This window comes from Phalangium opilio, unplaced genomic scaffold (genome assembly GCF_054372755.1).
Source record: "Phalangium opilio isolate 3A_F unplaced genomic scaffold, DU_Popi_V2 ptg000026l_1, whole genome shotgun sequence".
Lineage (NCBI taxonomy): Eukaryota > Metazoa > Arthropoda > Arachnida > Opiliones > Phalangiidae > Phalangium > Phalangium opilio.
In genome coordinates this window covers 4107841-4130709 of record NW_028324157.1, presented here as the reverse complement: position 1 = coordinate 4130709, position 22869 = coordinate 4107841, and the positions used below count along the sequence as shown (strand labels likewise).

The following is a 22869-nucleotide window of genomic DNA, read 5'->3' as shown; positions in this document are numbered from 1 at the left end:
TGAGCTAAGCAAAGAGGGGGAGTAACGAAAATCTCAATTATATAAATCGCCGTTTTCTTGATGTTTGGTTGATGGGCTCAAGACGTCACATTGACGTAAAAGGTAAAAGTTGTTGAACGGAAAGGGGATCGACATTTTGAAGTTAGCACAGTTTTCAAAAAAGGAGTTGGGGAAACGTCTTACTGGCCCTCAAAACTTTACGAAGAGCACTTTTCGATTATTAACGAGCTTGCGAATAATGAAATGGTTTAAGAAAATTATGTCCATTTGAATGGTAGAAGTAGTTAATACAATTACTGTATTAATTTATTTTTTAAGTCCCGAGCCAACTTTTCATCTGTCAAGATTGCAAAAGTCAAGCGCTGCGTCACGTCATCAGAAAACATTCTCGAGGAGATGGTTTATTTGATGGGTAAGCGCTGAGCATCATGACGTCAAAACCGGAAACGCAGAAAAAGCGTACAGTAGGGAAAATCCGACATCGCTTAGTAAGCGCTGTCATCAAAGAGGGTTATTGAACGTACCCTCTGGGTAAAATCAGAAGTAAATAGAGTATAAACAAGAAGTTAATATCTCCCCGGCATGGGCGCGTTATGAAAGTTGAGATTCCCGCTCCTATTCCGCGGCAGCGCACAAATGGCGTAGCACCTAGCGAACCACTTGACATGTACCTAACGTATCTAGTGTTGCGCCGCTCAGACAAAGTAGTGCGGGTTGTTGAAGGTTTAATCGACGCGCATGCGTTCTAAAGGTAATTTCAATCAGCTGTCTGCTGTGAGACTGTAACAATATAGCCTAGGCCTAGTACAAAATTTGTGAAGACTACATGTGATTGCCTATGAATGTGATAAAATAGTAAAATGAAAATGGATAAGGAATATGATTATGACGAATTCGTGAAACAAAAAGATGAACGTAAAACAATACTACAATGTTGGGAGAGCCAAGGACGTTTGAAAACTTTTGTTTGCAACATGATGGAAGAGTATGCGGTATTATTCGTAGGTTTCAGATAAAAATTGCACTGGGTCGATACCGAAGGCGAAACTAAAATCGTTTTTTACGCGGCATTATGAAACTAATTACAGTTTTAGATTTTAGTATTTTAATATGTATAATTTACCATAATTCAGCAATTACCCGCACTACTACGGCGCCATTTTCCATCACTTAAGCGCGGCTACCATTGATATTGCCCTAAATTTACTCCAATGATGCTCAGTAATTTGTACTGCTTTCCAATATCTCTTGTCGCTTCTATGACGTCATGCGAACATCCTATTGGTTACAAGCAAGCCACGTGATACTCGATACTCATTTTACATAGCATGCAGGCGGGAAGGTATGACTGACTTAAAGCTATTAAGTTTTTGATATCTATTTACTTTTGATAGAAGTCGAAGGTCGGTACACCCTTCTAAACCCATAACACGTCAGGATATAAGAATAAGAACTTCCATAAAAACATAAAAAATGGGTATATTTTACTGCCGGCTAAATTTTTGTAGCACCCTAGGAGCAAAGGCACTTTGCGTTGCCCGTCAGCACGTCGGGACATCTTTTAATACTTTCATGCGGACATTTTCCATAAAGAGTTTTCAAGTTTTTGGCCGCCATTTAAAAAGATGGCAACAAATAGAACCCAAAAGACCATTCTGCCCATAAATAGGTTAAAGGAAACCATTGTACTAAATATTTGTGAAATTGGTTGAAACGCGCGAACTTTGTTGCATAGAGAAGATTTTTTACATTTCTGGGCGCCGTTTACTAAGATGGCGGTGGATTGAAAAAATCATTCTTAGTACGCGCCTACTACTTATCAGTAACGTTCCAGCAAATTTTCAGCCTTCTGGAGCAAGCGGTTTGGGCCAGGCGTTGATTATCAGTCAGTCCGTCAGTCAGGACGTTGATTCCTAATATAATAAAGTTTTATAAAGATCTCGTCTAACCGCATAGTATTTTTTATGCGTTTCCCGATGCACTTTGAACCACCTATTTTTTTTTTCACTATTGTATATTTTAGGCGTATCTTTATGTCAGTTTTTGAAACGTTACCTAAAATCGAGCATACACAATACTATAAGAAACATTTGAAGATTTACCTAAGATCTCGTACGCATTCTTGGTACTATTGAGGTAAATGTATTCTTTAAATCCATAATGCTTTAAGGGTAAATAGGTACCCTTTTGTGTTAGTTTTTTTATTAATATTTTTTTAATATTCTCTTAGGTCTAATTTTAAAAACTGTCAAATATCGTAATCGATATAACGTTTTCAAAAAGAATTTAATTGTCACAATTTCCATTGACTTGTTCGGGTAGCGCAGGTGAATCAGTTTTATTAACTCTCCGAGTGACGATGTCCTTCTGAAAAAGGCGTTCGCTTGAAGTCAAACGTTAAAAATATCTATGTTTAAAATGATTTTATTAATAACATTTCTTAAAACGACATGACTAAAATTTAGGTTAATAACTGATGATAATTAACAATAATTATATTTATTAAATTATTTAAGATAAACTTCATAATTGGGTAGATAGCCCTCGCCTCTACTTGGAGAGGTTTATTTTGGTTTTCCAACTTGTTTCAAATTTGAAGCTTGTGGCCCGCGAAATAGTTCGAATTTGGCTTTTTAACGGAAAAGATTGGCCACTCCTGGACTAAATTAATGTAGTTTTGTTAATGTTCTCGTCTAAATTAATTACATCATTTTTTAGATAGTGTATTTTCTGATGTGAAATCTTCAAGGATAATGCCTCTTTTTTCTTCGTTTACTCTATAGTTTGAGAAGTGGGACAAAATTAATGTGGCTTTGTGAATCTTGACGTTGAGATTTCTGTAGATAAAAATTGGAACATTTGTGAAAGTAAAATTTGTGCTTAGAAATACATCATATCCAGGAATGTCTCACTCTAGCAGACGATAAATATAGTTTATTTAATTTTTACGTTGCTGTTACTAATGCTTAAGCTTGAAACGAGTATTAGTTATTCCTGTTTAGCAGCCTTAACTTTATCTCCTTTTCCTTTGTTCATTCTTGGGAGTGAAGTGGTTCTCGATTCGTTATTGATTTGGTGTGTGGCCGAACGATCTGCGGCGTTGAAAGAATTCGCGTTCGCGAGCATCCAGCTCATTGTAATCCTAGTGGCGCGATGGAGCAAGCCAGCAAAGTTTTGTTGAATTTCACAAGGTTTTGGAAACAACTCGCTTGCCAATCCATGCTATGGGTCACGCCGCGCACTCAACCAGTGGCTACGCTTTGTTAATAACCCAAACTTCACGTGGCATTTGGTTTTGTATTTGCAAGGCACACTGTTAGAAAAATCCGACCAGAACTCATCCAAGTTTGGGATTTTTCGACCAAAGGTGGTCATATCGCAAAATGGTCTGCCAAGTTTGTAGTAGTCTTACCAAATTTGCACATATCCCAAAATTTTATACCAAGTTTGCACTCTTTGATCTAAGTTTGTAATAGAGACGAGTCGGGTCGACTTTCTTTTCGACCCGACCCGGCCCGAGTCCCAACTTTAAAATTAAAAACTTAACCCGACCCGACCCGACCCGCAAAAAAAAAATTAAAATCAAACTCCAGGCCCGGCCCGACCCTATTAAATTTGAAAATGAGCCCGACCCGACCCGACCCTATTAAATTTGTAAATGAGCCCGACCCGACCCGACCCTATAAATTTGAAAATGAATTCGGCCCGACCCGACCCTATTAAATTTAAAAATGAGCCCGACCCGAAAAAAAAACTAAAATCAAACTCGGTCCGGCCCGAACTCATTAAAGTTGAAAACGATAACAACCCAAATCTACCCAAATTTTTTATGGAATTTAAAAACCCCGTCCCGACCCGAAAGAAGTCCCGAACGGGCTCGGATCGGAATCGGACCAAAAAGCTCGACGCCAAAAACATTCTTTCAATTAAGGATTTATTTTGTGAAAAAATTTTTATGCACAAATGTAAGGCTGGATAGAGTAGAACCATTCAGTTGAGTTCGACGTGGTCCAAGCGTTGACCCAGTGCTGGAAAATACACGTTCGTCACTAGTTTGGGACGCAGGGATCCCTAGTATTCTTTGCGCAATAGCTTTCAATCCGGGGAACTCCAAGGTGTTTGTGCCAGACCAAAACTCAAGTATTGAAAAAGAATTTACTAGAAGAACAAGAATTTTAGCATTAATAAATTAGTCTTGTTAACTGTATATCTTGATAGTCTACTTCTCACCATGATCAGATTTAAGTTTCAGTTTCATATACCGCTCAAATTCAGCATCTGCCTTTTCTTCACATGACATTTCTGTATCTGTTTGAAATCCTTCTTCATCTGATGAGTCTTCAAATTCGGCTAACTTGGAAACTTTGCTTTTGGGAGAACTTGCGTAACAACTAGCCACGCTTGATGTGGAACTTCTGGAAGACCTTGCTGACATATGAATCTGAGTCTGACTGTTATCACTACATCGTTGGCGTTGGTACTCAATAGCCAATTGTGATTTCAATTCCGAGTAGGCTTGCTCTTTGCGTTCATTGTTAACAAACTTGAGTTTACGATACCTGTTTAAATATTACCATTTACTAAAGATTAGTTAGATTACAATGCTTAAACACAGCATCCAGAAATCCTTACTTAGGGTTAAGTAGGGTGGCAACGTAGTGAAAGGGCTCTAAACAGCAGTACTCTTTATAACATTCTCTTGCCTGTTGTTTCAAAAGTTTTAACTCCGACGAGTCCGGTTCATTATCTTGGATATGATCATAAATTATATGCCACCATGGAGCAACTTCTTGAATGGTTGGCTTCCTTTCTTTGCTGAACGTTTCAGTTGCATCCCGAAAAGGTTTTAAAAAGTTAATGAACATTTCCAATACTTCGTCATCGATTAGGGACAACCGGTTAAGTTGATTTTTTTCCAAAAGAATTTTCTTAATTTGAGTGGTAGACTTTCTGTATGACTCCAACATTATGAGAACACTGTTCCATCGGGTTGGAACCTCTTGTTTCAATGAGTATTCCAGTTCTGAATTTAAACCCGATCTTTTGAAAAAGGTAACTATAGCTTTAACTCCTTGAAGAGTGGACTCTATTTTCGGACATTTATCCCTCAAAACAAAAAGCTTCTTTTTGGAACCAGGTTTTCCATCCAGTGCATCCACATTTTTAATTTTCTTTGGGTCCAATGCCGTATTATGTAACAACCACGTTACAAAAAGATTTAACTTGTGGCACTGACAGTTTAGATGAATCTTTGATTGGAATAATTTCAACATATTTGAACCTCCATCCGTCACCAACCATGATGATTCCAAGACATCGGTAGTCAATTGGTTGAAATAGATCTGCAGAATTTTGGTCAGTTGCACCCGTATGTTTTCTGTTGTTTTCTTTTCAAACTCAAATTCGTCTACAGCAAGCATTCTACATACTAGTTTCCAATTAGAGTCGATGTAATGTATAGAAAGAGAAATGAAACTTCTCTGTTTAAATCTGTCAGACCACATGTCTGTGGTAAAAGTAAATACAGGTGATTGGGGTGCGAGACTTAAATCGGCTATTAGTTCTTGCTGTTTTGTCGATACTAAAGATGGAAGAATCTGTTTCTTTAAAGTAGTCCTGTGGTATATTACATCTGAAACCTTTTGATGACCGTGTTTCGCTCCGAAATCAATTAGCGCTTGGCTAATGTGTTTGAAACCATCACCCTCAACTGACGCCAAGGGCCGCAAATCCTTCGCTAGACCAACTAAAATACTATTGTTTAAGGACAGAACTTCTCCCGGTGGTACTTTTTTAGAAAAACAACTAGCTACAGATGGTTGGTTTGGGCACTTTTGGTTAGAAGTTTTCGAAGAAATTGGTTGAGACTGAGATTTGACAGCCCAGCAATAATTTTTTTGGTGGCGGTTTAAACTAGATGTTCCGGTTTTTGCTTGATATGAAATTATGCTTTTACATTTCTGACATTGAACAAAGGGTTGTTCATTATCGTCTACAAACACCACATCAAACGTCTTCCATATAGATGACGTTTTACGAGAAGACGAGTTGCTTTGAAATTTTATCCTACCACTATTTTGGATAATTAGTCCTTCTATAACGCTTTTGCTGAAATTTTCTATAAATAATTTTTATAAGTTATTAACATATTTAAATACGATTTAAATCAAATTTTAAAATACATATACATATAAGACAGATAATACTTTTTGGGTTCGTTAACTTCGTAATAGTAAATAGGATAACAACAATCTTAACATATTTGTTTGAAAGTAGAATTTAAGTTCGATTCGGTAAGCTCAATAACACAAAGAATAAAATTTCTGTATACTGGGCGAAAGTTGAAAATGAAATTACCTTTTTTGTCAATACCAGAACTATCGGCATTGTTACTGTCATCCGTAGTGCCTTCCATATTAATTAAAGTGGCAAGCCTTGGCGCTGTCACGGCGAACTTGGGCGAAGTGCGCGCACTGAGTTTACGGCTTTAGGCTTTCTCTGGTAAACTGCGGAAATTTTCCATTCGGTTATCGACGCGCTCTATGAAGCTGGCAGCCTAGCACCGTGCACCTAGCGCGTAGCGCCCTCCTCCCACTGTTCCGCCCAAAACTTGTGAGATTTGAGACTTTTTGAGTGGGATTTTTTCCAACCTTCAAGTGTCGGGTGGGACCGCGGGTCTAATAAAAAGCCCGACCCGACCCTGCCCTATAATTTTGAAGATAATAAAAACCCGACCCGAGCCCGACCCAATAGAAAGTCAACCCGACCCGATCCGGCCCGATTTTAATTTTAGGACATGAAAACCCTACCCGACCCGACCCGGAAAAATTGTAAATTAATTTTGCCCTACCCGACTCGAAACGGGTTCGGGTCGGGTCGGGTCGAAAAAGCCCGATTAAATCGGGGGTCCGACTCGTCTCTAGTTTGTAACAATCCCAAAACGGCAAACCAAGTTTGCGCGTCTTTGACCTAAGTTGCACAAATTCCAAAATGGCATACCAAGTTTACAGGCTTTCGGCCCAAGTTGCACAGATCATAAATTTCAAAGGCGCTTATAGACATGTTACAGATCTGCAAAAGTGATGGTAAAGTAGAAATCCAACTGCAATTTGACTATATTTATTGACATGTTACAGGTTTGCAAAAGTGATGAAAAAGTAGAAATACCAGCTGCTAGTTTAAAACTGCAACTTGACCACATTTATAGACATGTTACAGGCCTGCAAATGTGATGGAAAAGTAGAAATCCAGATGCCAATTTAAAACTGTAATTTTACCTCATTTATAGACATGTTACAGGTCTACAAAAGTGATGGGAAAGCAAAAATCCAGCTGCCAATTTAAAACTGTAATTTGACCACATTTATAGACATGTAACTATGGGGCGCCAAACCGGACAAAATTAATTTACTGAGAGAGAGTTGAAATTTTTCGGAGAAAGTTGAAATTTTTCGGAGAAAGTTGAAATTTTTCGGAGAAAGTTGAAATTTTTCGGAGAGAGTTGAATTTTTTAGAGAGAGTTGAAATTTTTTAGAGAGAGTTGAAATTTTTTAGAGAGAGTTGAAATTTTTTAGAGAGAGTTGAAATTTTTTAGAGAGAGTTGAACTTTTTTAGAGAGAGTTGAACTTTTTTAGAGAGAGTTGAAATGTTTTAGAGAGAGTTGAAATTTTTTAGAGAGAGTTGAAATTTTTTAGAGAGAGTTGAAATTTTTTAGAGAGAGTTGAAATTTTTTAGAGAGAGTTGAAATTTTTTAGAGAGAGTTGAAATTTTTTAGAGAGAGTTGAAATTTTTTAGAGAGAGTTGAAATTTTTTAAAGAGAGTTGAAATTTTTTAAAGAGAGTTGAAATTTTTTAGAGAGTTGAAATTTTTTAGAGAGAGTTGAAATTTTTCGGAGAGAGTTTAATTTTTCGGAGAAAGTTGAAAATTTTTGGAGAAAGTTGAAATTTTACGGAAAGAGCTGAAATTTGATCAGCGAGCAACAACGTTTGAACTAAACAATATTCATCAATTATTGATGATATCGCTGCATTAATGTTGGCAAACTTTCAAGTGGTCCGCACTAGAGATGAGAGTCGGTAATTTACCGTCCGTAAATTACCGGTAATTTACCAAATACCGCGTAAATTACAGTTTTATATCTTACCGTAATTTTTCAATGGTAATTTACGGGTAGATTACGGCGGTAAATTACCGTGGTAAGTTACCAAACATTTTTATTATACATTAAAAGTTCATTTTACACTTAAATGATCAACTATTTCTGTGTTTACTATATCTGTGCGCCAAAATGACTCACCAGGCGCTACTCGCTAGCCTTACAACTTACAAAGATGCGCTAAAAATTACTCTTTTAATATATATTTAGTTAGAGATCAGATTAGAACGGCCATGGCTGCCGTCTTGGTAGCAAAACCCACAACTAAACGTTGTTTAAAGTAATGGATTGTAAGCACAGAAATTTATAAATTACGAAAAATTACCGACCGAACGGTAATTTTTGTTTTCCCAAAATTTCAATCGGTAATTTACCGGTAATTTATCGGTAATTTACCCGGTAAATTACCGTTTTTAAAAATTACGGTAATTTCACATCTCTAGTCCGCACCTATGACAGGATAATTAAAAAATTATCTGCGTAAGCAGTAGGAAGCCCCATTGGGTTCGACCTTTCCTAAGAAGCGTACAGAATTCGTGATATTATGAATTGTTCAAAAATTATGAAATCATAAAGATTTCTGTGATTTCTTGAAGGATTTCATGAGGATACCAGCGTTTTGTATAATGGTTTTCGTTATAGATTTCGTGATTTTGCGAGAAGCGGTATGGGATTTCGTATATATTTAGGACCAACGCAAACGGAGAAGTTAAGATTACACCAACTGTTGCGGCAAACCAAAAAAGCTAAATTCCATTGTGTTATTTTTATTGATGTATATGCATGTACAAGCTAAGATACCCTGCGTTTTCCGGTTATTTTAAGGGACTGAAAACGGTCCATGAGGAGTCTATGTAGACCGAAGGGTCGGTCATTCACGAAATCCCGTATTCTACCCGCGAAATCCAAATTAAGAAATCCGAAATCAATAACAAAATCAGAAATCAGGAAAGAAGTCAAACGTATTTTTGTTGATTTCGAAATTCTATAAAAAATCCAAAATCAGTAACGAAATCACAAAATCAGTAACGAAATCACAAAATCAGTTAACAAAAATCACAAAATCAGTAAAAAGATCAGACAATCAATAAAGAAATCACAAAATCAGAAGCGAAATCATAAATTCAGACACAAAATTATTAAAGAAATCGCGAAATCCAAAATCAAAAAATCACAAAATCCGACGAAATCACGAGAAAAGTCTCAAAATCCAAGGAAATCACGAAAAATACCTGAAAATTGAACGAAATCAAGGAAAATATCGCGAAATCCGACGAAATCCGTCGAAATCCGTTGGATTTTATCAAATTTTGAAATTAACAAAATCCAACGAAATCAAACGAAATCCGAAGAAATCAAATTGGATTTCGAAATCCCGTACACTTTTTCCAAAACGTCCGACCCCTCGATGTAGACACACCCGTATGAAATCTTTGCGTGATGCAGTTTTTTACAGTTAGTATTATCTAATTAAAGAATGCTCAGTATGGTTTTTAGCCACATCGTTTGATGTACAGTACATCTAACGATGGGGGTATTAGAAATTACGGTTTTACGCGTAGCTTTGAGAAAAGTAAATTAATAGTAATAGTTATGTTACCAGAGAGAAAGAAAAGGGTTTTAAAATTATGAACTTAAGGCGAAATAACATGCTTCTCATATCGTTTATTTCAGAAGTTAAAGGACTATTCTCAAATTGTTTTGCGGAATAATCCTAGACACGATTCGTTGTGATGGGTTTACTGATTAAGAATGTTTTATGTTTAGCATATGTTTAATCATCTTAAAACTACTATTTGGGTGGTTAGCTTATACACACTGTTTTGCATCAAAAAATAAAAATCACAATAATGTTAAATTGCTAAAGGTCGAGTTGAACAAGAATGATATTTTTGCAGAAAACTTGGCATCCTTTTCAAAAATAATACAATGTTTATCCTCGTGTTAGAAATTTCCGTAAGTTGCGTGGTTAACTAAAATATTTAATACGGATACGTAGAGATTTATTCTATGGTTACCATCATCAGATATAGGATCGATATGATTTTGAAGTTCTGTTACTATCGTTTCGTTTATATTTAAGTTAGACTCCGGAACTTCGACGTGGTTGTCAGTATCAAGCGGTATATTTCTCGGTTCTTCAACGCCATACAATGTCGGGTTACAGTCGTATTCAATATTTTCTTCTTCAAGTTCCATGGAGTTCATTCTTGACATTGCGAATAACTGCGTTGGCGAATACCCATTTTCGGTACTGAGCGCATGGTGATTCCAAGAGTTTATAAAATACTGACAAGATTCTCTTATTCTTGGTAGGTAAATATAGTGTAAGGCGAAAATATGAACTTCATTATCAGGATCAAGCAAGCCTTCCTCTTGCATAAATAAGAAAACACTTTTATAACGTGACGAAATTAATCGATTTACTTCCCGCCACAGTCTCTCAATTCTTTGATTGTGGACAGATCGTCCAGTTATGAAACTTCCACGAGCGAGGCCTCGATTTTCAAGCATGAATCGCGCTACTTCTACGTTTTCAGTACCATGATCACCCCTTACACGTAACGGTAGTCCAAATATTTGTACTCCTCGACGAAAAAGAGTAATAACACTTTCAGCTCTATTGTTTGTGAGACAGTCCAAGTAAACAAGTTGCCTGCTGTAACCGTCTATACAGCCATGAAAGACGAATCTCCACATAATTAATTTATGATTTCCATCAAGGTGCCCAACGGATGAAAAACGTATCTTAAAGGGATAATTATAAAAAAATCCCCGGTATAAGACTGAAGCATATTCGAAACCATAACTGTTAGCCACCATATACATTGGTTCCGATCACCACTCCCCTCTGAAAAGTTTTGAGTTTTTAGCTAGACTGATTGGCGCGCCAGCAGTTGCGTCTAACGAAACTTGTTAGAAGACTAAGAAATATACTTTTATAGAATCATTGATCCGTCATGTGACGTTCAAACGTATTCATTCTAATATATCGTGCATGCAAGCTCCACTTTAAAAAAATGCGATGCTATATTTAACCAGTAGCAAAGGCAACCGCCGAAGCCTTTCGGGACATTTGACGTTATTTCATAAAAAATATTTTACGTTTCTGGACGCTATTTTTAGCCACATCGTTTGATGTACATCTAACGATGGGGTATAAGTTTCACTTGGTCTGTAGAAAGTGTAAATGTAGAAGAACTATCGTTCGTTTTTTTAAAGGGAGAGTGAAATGAGGGATTGGTGATTTTCAAAGGAGGGAGGATTATGATTTGTCTATAACAGTACATTGGGAATGTACTCTGCATATATTAATAAGCACACTTTGAGTGAAAAGGGATGCATTGTGTTAAGGTGATATTTTTCATTAATTTTTTTGTGAATTTAAAGGAGAGAGGATTATGATCTACGACAGTACACCGCTTTCAAGTTATGATTAGTGGTTTAGTAACAACCTCTTAAATTAGCATTGCCCCTCAATTTTTTACTTCAATTTAAGGAGTCATATGTAAAACAGTCAAATGAAAGCATGTTGAGCTTAGGTCAAAATGTCATAGAACATTTTCGACTCAAAATCGCAAATAGGACAACTTTTTGGCAATTCCCTTAACAAGAGGCATACACAAATTCTTGCAATTGTTCTTGAAATACCATAAACTCACTCATTACCGTCCAGCGGGACGCAGTCCTACCTTACACGGCTTAATAAAAAACCCAAAAAATATTGGACTTATTTAAACAGGCTTCAGTAGCATTGCGCCGAATCCCAATCAACCGAACCCAATTCCATTCGACCGAAAAACCCGCACTTTTGCGGAAAAAGATAAGGTCCAATGGGATAATCCCATTGCACCGAAAAACCCGCACTTCGGGTTTTTCCCGATGGAATTTAAATAAATAAAATCCGGGGAACTCAAAGATTTTATCTTTGCTAGCAAAAATTAATTTAACTTAAAACAATTTAAGGTCTACGTAAAATGAACACTAGATCCAAACATTCTCTAAATTATTATTTTAAAACAAAGGATTTTAAGAACAAAAAAGTACTAAATCAGCAAAATATGACATAATAAAACCAATTGCTAATATTTATTTATATTTTATGAGAGATCCTCCCAACCAAACCTAACCTAACAGTAATTTTTTGGAAAAGGCATATTATTAGAGAAGTCAATGAAGAAACACATCAATATTTTGAAAAAGGCGTAACATTGTTAAGTGATTTATAAAATATTATTAACCCAACTTAACCAAATAGTGGCGTTTTATAATATATTCATCATGAAAATACTTTAAGCCAGCCGTTTTAATATACTTGAAGTGTAAACGCTCCAAAGAGGAGGAGACGTCTCCTAACCAAACCTAACCCAACAGAAATTTTTTTTGGAAAAGGCATATTATTTGAGAAGTCAATGAAGATAAACATCAATATTTTGGAAAAGGCGTAACATTAACCAAATAGTGGCGTTTCCAAGGTAGTAAATATGTATTTAAAACGCTTTCATTGAAAAACGACATTTAAAGAAATTAAACTATATAGCATTTTTGGGGTCGCTTAATTCGACAAATAGCGTTGTTTGAATTGTAAATACCAAACCCGCCGTTGGGCTAAATTCGTTAAAAACATTGGGGGGATTCGGTCTAATGGAATTCTGCGCAATGGGAAGATACATATAAGCAGCACCTGCAAAACCCTTCTAATCATTCAGTAAAATCAGAAGTCCTTATTTATTTACCAAAGAGCGTTTGCTCGACGAACATTGTATCTCCTACGTAAAATTGGTATTCTACGTCTAATAGCACGCCCAATTGGGTCTAAAATATTAAGTCTTTCTCTAACTCTCCATCGTTGAACTCTGATTCCATTTGCACGTAAACCACCAATAACGTAAGTTTCTCCTACATTATGATTATGTGATTGCGTATCAAATTGTCAAGGTCATTATCACTGACAGGGGTTCCTTCGCCTATTTGGAGGTATTGACGATGTCGAAAGAGTGTTCTCACATCAATCCTTAAAAACCGCGCGCTTCTCGTCCATGATAACCCAAGGTTTTTTCTGCAATAAAGTATTTGCTCTCTAGTTATATCATATCGCGGTCTTCCAACAAGTCCATTAAGCAACACTGGACATTCGTAAGGATCTTCAATTACATCGTTTCTTCTCTGTAGCTGATTTCCCAGTTCAGTGGTTAATTTTTCCAAGCCAGTGTAAATCTCATTGATATAACTTATCAAATCTTGATTTATAAAATGCTCGTCGTTGTTTTCTAAGGTAAGCAAAATTGCGGACAGTATTCGAGCGTGTTCTTCTAATCGACGATGAAAAATCTCCACTACATTACTATCATCAGAATATCTGTTTCTTATGGCACCCTCGAAGGTATGGTATAGTTCATACAGAAATTCGTCAAGGTCGTTACATTTTAAAGGGCAAATAAGGAAAAACAACATAAGCAGGCGCATATACATGGTAATTGTTTCATACGTTGATGCCGAAATGTAGTTACTGAGGCTAACATAGCCTAGTGAAGCAAACCAATTTAAATTTATAGATCAAAATATGGCACCTTGTTCTTAGGAGGTATTCATGAAAAAACTAGGGTTTTGTCTACTGACACGAAGAATCTGACACAGGCGTACCTGGGCGCACTCACAGATGTGATATCATTGACCCTAGCTCTCAAAACCACGGACACCCTATTTAGAGGACGAGAATGTTCACGTTTATTTATTATAAAGATTTATTACAAAGTTCTCTCGAAGCGTTTGAAGCAGCATGAGAATCAGAACGTTTGTTTTAAGACTAGCGTATTTTCGTCCTTTATAGATAAAGTGCCCATACCCAAACGGCGCATGCGTTACCCACGAAATGGATAAAAAAATTCCCACGGATAAAATTCGTCGCTCCCATGGGAACTATTTTTCGCTGAAAGAGATGCCAGACTGGGCTGGAAAAAACCCTGTTGGGCTCTTCTGAAAAGTGTTTGACTCGAAAGTAAGCTTTTGCTGTTGGCGGTTTATTGGGCTTCTAAAATGTTCGGTAAATTTAGATAGACTTTGGGCTATTTTTCAGGTGAAAAATTTTAGGTTGTAGAATTGTGTTGTGATAGAGATAGTCAATGCGGTTCTGTTAAGTATTTTACACGGCAGAAAATTCAGTGACCAACATTTATAGTGATTAATATGAGTGACGACGAAAAAGTTGATGACATTGATAAAGGGTTTGAAACAATTAAAGAGATACTAAAGAATGAAAACATAAGAAAACGCTTGAATTAATTAATCAATGAAGAAGGAGGAGCTGGGCCAAGTGGTTCCACGCCTTCTAGTTCAAGTACAGTGCGACAACCGAATAGTAGGGCGAGAGTTTCGGATCGTTTGGTCAACAGTGGTACTACTGCTATAGGTAACTCAAATAGATCCAACTCTGCTAGTGCTTGTACGTCGAAAAGATACAGTTCTTGCCGACAACAATGTGCCACAAGTGGAAGTGCCTCTCAGCAACGATCGAACTTTGATAATGAGATGAACCATTTGTTTCACCGAAAGAAAATGAAAACATCCGCTTGTCCCTCAACTCTTTCAACCAACCATATAATGACACCAAAGTTTAATGATGCCCTCGCCTCTTATCTGCCATCGTCCTCAAAAAGTACAGAGTGAGTAATGTTTCCATACGTTTTCTATTAAAGAGGCAAGTACACCATAGGACAAAGTCATACAATACGGTAGCACGACAACTGGATGAAAGACATTTTGGTGACGACGACACACGATTTGGGTCAGGTTTGGTTCAGTTGGGCCAGGTTAGGTTTGGTTCAGTTGGGTCAGGTTAGGTTGACTTTCATTAAACTTTTAGGTTTTTTCACAAATTTTTATTTTTACAAAATAAAATTTCTATTCACCCAATTAACGTTCTATCGGTTTCATTTCCACCCAATTGTCGCTCAACCAATTTTAAATTCTCCTAATTGCCGGTAACCCAATTTTCAGCCCTCCCAATTGTTGGACATCCAGTCGTTGTTACCCAAATGTCTTTCACCCAGTTGTCGTATACCCATACCGAGGGGAGGGGGATTCTATTTGCTAGAATATTATTTGTTGAAAATATCTCTTATAATTCGAAATTATTTATTAATTTGAGCTCGAGGAGCAGGCCGAGGGGGAAGACACTTGAGAACTCAGGTGTACAATATGACTTGAACTCAATGTACTGTCAAAGCTGAACTCTTGAGTTCCGAAGGATTTGAACTCAATGCACTGTCAAAGCTGAACTCTTTTGAACTCAGGTGTACACAGAGATCTAGAGCGTCTACCCCCTCGGAGCAGGCCGCCCCGATGCTAGAAATTGACTTTTGAAGTGACCCGGGAGAAAAATGATTAGTTATCGTACCCGTGTCAAGTTCAAACTGGTTGTCGGGTATTTGCGGGTAGTAAACAAGGAGAGGGGATTAACATTTATTTTAGGGCTGTACGAATACTCGAATTATCGAATAGTATTCTTTTATTTCGAATGTAGTAATCGATTCGACGAATCGAATTTGCCATTTTTAGAAAAACGAGTATTCGAAAAGAAATTTGAATACGAGTACAGTTCCCTAAACCGAGTAATCTAATTTTTTAGTACTCGTTTTGAAAAAACTGGCACCGCTAGGCTTATTTTGAAAACGATTAATCGTTTCGAAACGAGTACTCGAACTAGGTTTTTTGAAAAACTAGTAATATTCGTTGAAACGAGTACTCGATTCGGATTTCGAATAGGAGATTTAGTATTCGATTCGGTTTGAATAATCACTATTGCCACAGCCCTAATTTTTTGGATTATTCCAACCTTATTCAATATCCGAAAATCACTACTAGGGATGCAACGATTCGTAATTTTTGGGAATCGGCCGATTCGATGCATCGGTCTCTAAAAAATCGGCTTCGGGCGATTAATCGGCCGAAGCCTCAAGGTTATACGTTTTAGGCATTAGTATAGGAGTGCTACTTGTCAAAAATGTCCAAGGACAATAATCTATCTGGTTTGGTTTCCGAGATACTAGTTCATTTAATTCAACAAACATTTTGTCCATTCTTTCTGCTACAACTTGTTTTTGATTAGTTCTTTCTTTGCATTCCGGATAGAGAAAAAGAATTTTAAGCGTGAGTTTTAAGTTTCATTTCCTGAAAAAACCCCTTTCCTTTCTCATCCTTTAAAAAACAAGAAGTAGCATTCAAGACTTCAAGTATTATTACTTTAAGTAAACAAGGGACCGCAGGAATACACGCTAGATACAATGACACCCAACCAAACACATTAGAGGGATAGCTGACAATAATAAAATGCAGACTGTGATAGAGCGACATTGTTTGTGGAACGGGTGGGAAGTAGCAGTGAGCACAAATCGAAAGGAGGGTCAAAGATAGAAGGAGGAAGGAAAACCATAACGGCCGGGTACCATGGCTCTCCCGCGCATCTACCTCGGCGCACAGCCGAGGATTAAGACGTCACGTGATCCGTTGAGAAGGAAATTCAAAGAGGGTAAACCCGAAAATACGGTAAGAGGATCACACTAGACTAGAGATCAGCATTCAGCGTGGTTACTGTAGCTTTGTAATAACGTAAACAAACTTCTTCTCTCTCGGTTGCGCCGATTGCGCATGTGCGCCACGCTCTTAGAAAGCGACTGGTACTGGTAACGTTTTTGAAAGGGGTCTGACGAAGAATTTGGGCTCTTAACCTGAAAAGAATAAAATTTCCTTTTAAGTCACTCAATTCTAACATTTTATTTAGATTACAAATTCTAACCTCATAACTAAGACGTAATTCACCTTTTAATTCAAGCAAATGTTTCTCCGCTAATCTCTGATCTGGATTTCAAATCTGAAGTTGGGAACGAAACATCACAAACATCTTCAGTACTTGTTTGAATCTCCTGATCACGAACAGTAACTGGAACTGGTTTATTTTCCAAAATCAGATTTCTCGTCGACGGTATAAAGCATTGAATAGCTATTGATTTGTTTGATTTCTGCCGATTACTAAGTTCATCAACTGAGTTTTGGGTTGGAGTTTGTGTAATTGTTTGAGGTGGGAAAAAACACTGGCATGCAGCGTCTTTTAAAGATGATGTACTTTTAACTTGTTTAGCTATTAAACGTGTAGCTTTTTGTTGTTCCCACTGTTGTTTAACTTGCTCTTGCAAGATTAAATTACATTGGGTTGCAACATTTCTTGCCTAAAAATTAGAGCTTTTTTAATGACATACCAATTAAGCAATATAACAACACTTACCATGTTTTGTAAATGTTTATTTCACCTAAAACTATTAAAATCAGGCCCAGCGCAGCGGGTCCTGATTTTTAATTTCGTAAGGTTGAAACCGATTTATTAACTTAAATATACGCTCTCACTGTCTCACTGCACGTTAAGCCTTTGACTGTTAAGTTTGTGGAATAACTAAGCATATATTGATTAATTATTCAATAAATAATTTTTCAGTCTGAAAGATAGTTTTGGAGAACAAACCTTTAGGTTTAAGAATTTAGGTTTAAATCCCTAAAATACTTAATGCACATTAATAATATCGACCATTAAATAACTAAAATTGTCTAAAAGGCGAGAACTACCAGCTTTAACAGACGACTGTGTCAGCTGACTTTAGTGATTTATATTTCTACCAACAGGTGTCAGAGCATACATTTTTTCTACAAGTACAAAATCTACAATAAGCACATTGCCGTTAACACAAGAGCAATTAGCTTGTCCAACTTATAGTTAATTATTCACTTATGGTAGTGTCCATCTCCCCTATACCCTCCCGGAACATTCTAGACCTACCCTAGAGGAAGGGGCCACAAAAAATTATAGCGGAAATAGACCTGGCCAGTTTTGTTGATCACGTGATTTTTTGAGCTCCATAATATTCCTCAGTTTCCACTCCCTATTATAAATTCTCTCTGGTTCAGTAAACAATTATCCAAATAGTACAAAACGAAACTCCCTATTGTAAATTCTCTCTGGTTCAGTTAACAATTATCTGAACAGTACAAAACGAAATTGTGGCAAAGGCATGAGTGATTTCAAACGTAATGTTCATTTTTATATCCTTGGATTTCTTTGAACGGGGGTTCCATAGTAGGACCAACTTGCGTGCACTGTTTTACTTCGTACTTAAAGAAATGGTGCATAATTTATAATTGTCTCCCTCGTTAGAATTGAACTACTGGAAGGAGTAGGAGGATTTGTACTACCTCCAAAAATAACTGGTAACAACGGATCCCTAGATGGCCGATTGCTGAGTAGGATCTGGAAGCAAAAAACTTTATATGTTCGGCCAAGTGTTGAGATTGATTTGAATATATCGCCATCCTGTGAAACATCAGAAACCAATTTACTGTACAGTGACTTAGAAACTGGAGAGAGCGATGACGCGGAGTTAGACAAAAACAGTTTGTCTCAGCTTCCAGATATAGAAATAGAACATGTCAAAACTTCCAAACCTTCTGATGAGAAATTTGAAGTTATGAAAATAAATATTCTGAACGAAAAGTCCTCTGCGTTTGGACATGTTACAAATTATGAAGAACCTTCTACGTCGAAAGCGTACCTCACATTTTTAAATCTCTTGGACAACGAAGGAGCCGTTGAGAACGTCAGTGAAAATTCGCAAACTGAAGAAAATTTTAACGAGGTTAACATTTTAGACGAACTTTCACCAAACTCGAGTCAAAACGATCGTGGCCCAAAAATATTTCCCGAGGAAGGTCTCACCGAAAATCAAAGTGAAGATCGTATTGTCCTAAAGGAAACTTTAAAACAATGCCTGAAAGAATTAAACAAGCAAATAAACCATGAACATATATCGTACTTCAACGTTAATAGAAGAAATGTTTTAGAATGTTGCTTGAGGACTTTAAAAAAACCTGAAGTATTATTCCACCCAACGTTTAAAATAAACGTTATCTTTGCCGACTCTTCACTAGTTGGTGAGGGTGCAATAGATGAAGGTGGACCACGTAGGGAATTTTTAAGACTAGCAATGAAAGCTTTTATAAACAATACTGCAATATTTAGCGGGCACGAAAACTACAAGTTCATTAACTTCGACTCTACTGCCTACAAAAATAGGTATTATTTTTATTGTGGCCAGTTTATTGCCATGTCACTAGTTCATGGTGGTCCTGGCCCCTTTTGTCTGGCTGAGACAGCTTATAAATATCTCATTGGAGTCCCAAATATCACACCAACGATCGAAGATATTTCAGACCAAGATATAAAGGAAAAATTATATGAAATCCAAAAAAGCGAAACTCTTAGCGACTTGCAAAACGCTGCGGAAACAATTTCAGACCTTCGGTTTCTGGCAGGCTCTTCAAAACCAGTATTATCAATGAATGACAAATCCAAACTCGTCGCTGATGTTTGCAGATTTTGCGTTCTGTCTTCCAAAAACGAGTCACGACAGCAAATGACCGACGGGTTAAAAACCTTGGGAGTGTACGAAAAAATGGTTCAGTTTCTAAACGAATTCAAAATGGTGTTCTGTTTTAGTGACATCAAATTGACCCCAATTGACTTCTTGACTTTGTTATCAAAAATTGAATTCTCAGAAAAAGAATCAAACAAATACCTAATCGAATGTGACGTAATTTCTTACTTCAGAGATTACGTTTTTCTAAGAAATGATGACACAAAATCACAATCTTTAAAAGACCTACTGAGATTTACAACCGGATTGGAATACGTGCCTCCATTAGGATTCGATTATGAACCATCTATTGGGTTCTTGCATCATTCTGACCCCAAAGAAGCTTGTTCATTACCGAAGTCAAGCACGTGTGCCCTGCGATTGGATTTGCCAGTTGTGCATGCATCTTTCGAAGACTTTTGTGAAAAAATGGATCTAGGTTTGCTTGAAGGAGTAGCATTCGGGTTCCCTTAGTATGTAGGTTTTTCGAAAGTGAATTGTATGAACTTCAAACGTCGTTCTACACTAAAGTTTCAATAACGTATTGTTTAAGTTATTCCCCCAAACCATAAGTGATTTAAATATACAATATCAGTATCATATTTGAAATCCAGAAAATAATTTTTGAGTATCACTTGGATCAGAAAATAACAACATGTAACTTAATTACTGAACATTTTCACCGTTTGAAATTTTTTTACTGATTTTTGAGATGCGACTTGTCAGCTGGAAAACTCCATTGAAGTCTAACTTCAATACAGCAGTGTTGGGTTATGGATCAATATCCCATGGTTAGACAAAATAACTTTCATGGTGTGTCTTTTTAATTCCCCATTAGAAATATTTTAAGTTTAAGGATGCCCTTTCATGGCAGAGGAGCTTCATCTTGACCATAGAGCAAAATATTTATTAATAACTATTAATAGCATTTATGAGATATTCACTGTGTTTTGTCCAATATGCCGTTCTGGCTATTTTGAAAACATTTCTATATATGTATATATATATTTTAGAAATGAAGGAAATTATTAAGCTTAATAATTTCCGAAATATAGATATTGTTAGCATAAGTAAATAAATTTTATTTTTCATTCGTCTTTTTAATTCCCATTAGAAATATTTTAAGTATAAGGAACCCTTTCATGGCATAAGAGCTTCATCTTGACCATAAATCAAAATATTTGTTTAAAGAATTTTTAATAGCATTTCTGAGATATTCACTGCGTTTTGCCCAATATGCCGTTCTGGCTATTTTGAAAACATTTCTATATATGTATATTAAGGAAATTATTGAGCTTAATAATTTCCCCGGTAAACAAATTCGTTTAATACAAACAGAGAAACCAAGCCAAAGGGGCGAGGCCGCCATTGGGGTATCCTCTTTCTCACCAAGAAGCTCCGCGTGTAGTTGCTTCTTGGCGAGAAAGAAGATACCACAATTGCGGTTTCACCCCTGGGTGTTGCCTTCTCTAATTTGTAATAAACGAATTTGTCTATTTCTTCATTCATTTTATTACCTTGATAAAATATTTAATGATACACGTCCAGTGACAATCACTTTTCAAAGTTCAATATAATTTACATCTCTTCAAGGGTTTTTCTCACTGTGGTATCATTGTTTATACAATTACAGATTTCAATAATTTAATTAAATTATGAAATAAGGCTGTTATTGGGCAGTGATTTAAACCTGGCCATATATAAATGGAAAATGAACTAAGTTGACAAATTATTTTTTTCGATTAGCAATGCTAAAACATACGTAGCATAATTTTGTGCAATTTTAACAATTAGAGTTTTACTTTATTTAAAATTTCTTGTTTTCTTAGTTCAATATTTTTGAATAACTGCTTAACACTTTGAATTGCTATAATACTATATAATTTTTTCATTATAATCTCAAAAATCAGCCAACAGTGTACTAGGATTTGTGTCAATACTATTGAACTTCGTAGAATAGACGCTACTATAACACTTCTCTTTTAAATGTTTGAGCAATTTCTAGTTGTAGTTCTTTAATGACTATGACTATGACGGTCAGTTTAAAATTAAACAGCCTTGGAGATGTAGTTGTCACGTGTAAAATATCAATAAGGTGCGCACAGAAATTTAAAGTACAATCTCAATCTTTTTCGGTTTTCTTATTTTACTACGTGTTTATTGTATTTTCATGTGAAATAAAGGAAAACATTTTTGCCATATTTACTACCGTGTGAACTGTTTTCGTTTAATTTAAAGCAAAATCGTTTTGCCATATTTGCTGTTACGCATACTTTCTTTAATTATTCTTACTTCCCTGTGAAAAATAGAAGCGACTGCTTCACGTTCGATGTAAACATCAAATTAAAGTTTTAAAGTGGCAGCTGTATTTCTACTGTTCCATCACTTTTGCAGACCTGTAACATGTCTTTAAATGTAGTCAAATTGCAGTTTTAAATTAGCAGCTAGATTTCTACTTTTCAATCACTCTTTCAGACCTGTAACATGCCTATAAATGTGGTCAAATTGCAGTTTTAAATTAGCAGCTGAATTTCTACTTTTCTATCACTTTTGCAGACCTGTAACATGTCTATAAAATGGTCAAATTACAGTTCTAAATTGGCAGCTGCATTTCTACTTTTCCATCACTTTTGCAGATCTGTAACATGTCTATAAATGTGGTAGAATTGCAGTTTTAAATTAGCAGCTGGATTTCTACTTTTCTATCACTTTTGCAGACCTCTAACATGTCTATTAAAACGGTCAAATTACAGTTCAAAATTAGCAGCTGGATTTCTACTTTTCCATCACTTTTGCAGACCTGTAACATATCTATAAAAACGGTCAAATTACAGTTTTAAACTAACAGCTGGTATTTCTACTTTTGCATAGCGTTTGCAGAATTGCGCTGCATATTTCTGCCAGGCTAGACAGTTAACAGTTAACAAACAGAAAATGTAGAAACGGCATTCAATTTGCAGTTCTAGAATTGCTGTGAAATTTTCCCGTTTTTTGAGCTGCAGAAATGTATCCTTAATGGTTACAGCGTGGTAGCGATGAAAAAGCGCGTATGCAGATGAATTACAGCTTAAAATTTTTGTACGGGAAGTCAACTTCGAGCGCTCCCTAAATTTTTATCTGCTTCTGTTAGGCATTAATATTACTGCTTTGATTTTCCTAAAATTTGAATAAACAATTGGTTAGGCCTAAAAAGGCATCTTAAAAAAGCTTTACTCAATAAGATCTTTTGATCTAATACTGTGACGTCTCGATCCTAAA

The 22869-nt window shown here is 36.3% G+C and overlaps 1 protein-coding gene across 1 annotated transcript; it reads right to left on the bottom strand.

Annotated features, from left to right (window-relative positions):
* Positions 1-16980: 16980 nt before the first annotated feature.
* LOC149691527 (uncharacterized) lies at positions 16981-17929 on the bottom strand. Its single transcript, XM_089869513.1, has 3 exons — positions 17670-17929; positions 17436-17600; positions 16981-17379 (listed from the first exon to the last, which is right to left on the bottom strand). The coding sequence occupies exons 2-3, from the start codon at positions 17436-17438 to the stop codon at positions 16981-16983; spliced, it is 402 nt and encodes a 133-aa protein (XP_089725639.1). The 5' UTR covers positions 17439-17600; positions 17670-17929.
* Between the last annotated feature and the right edge of the window lie 4940 nt (positions 17930-22869).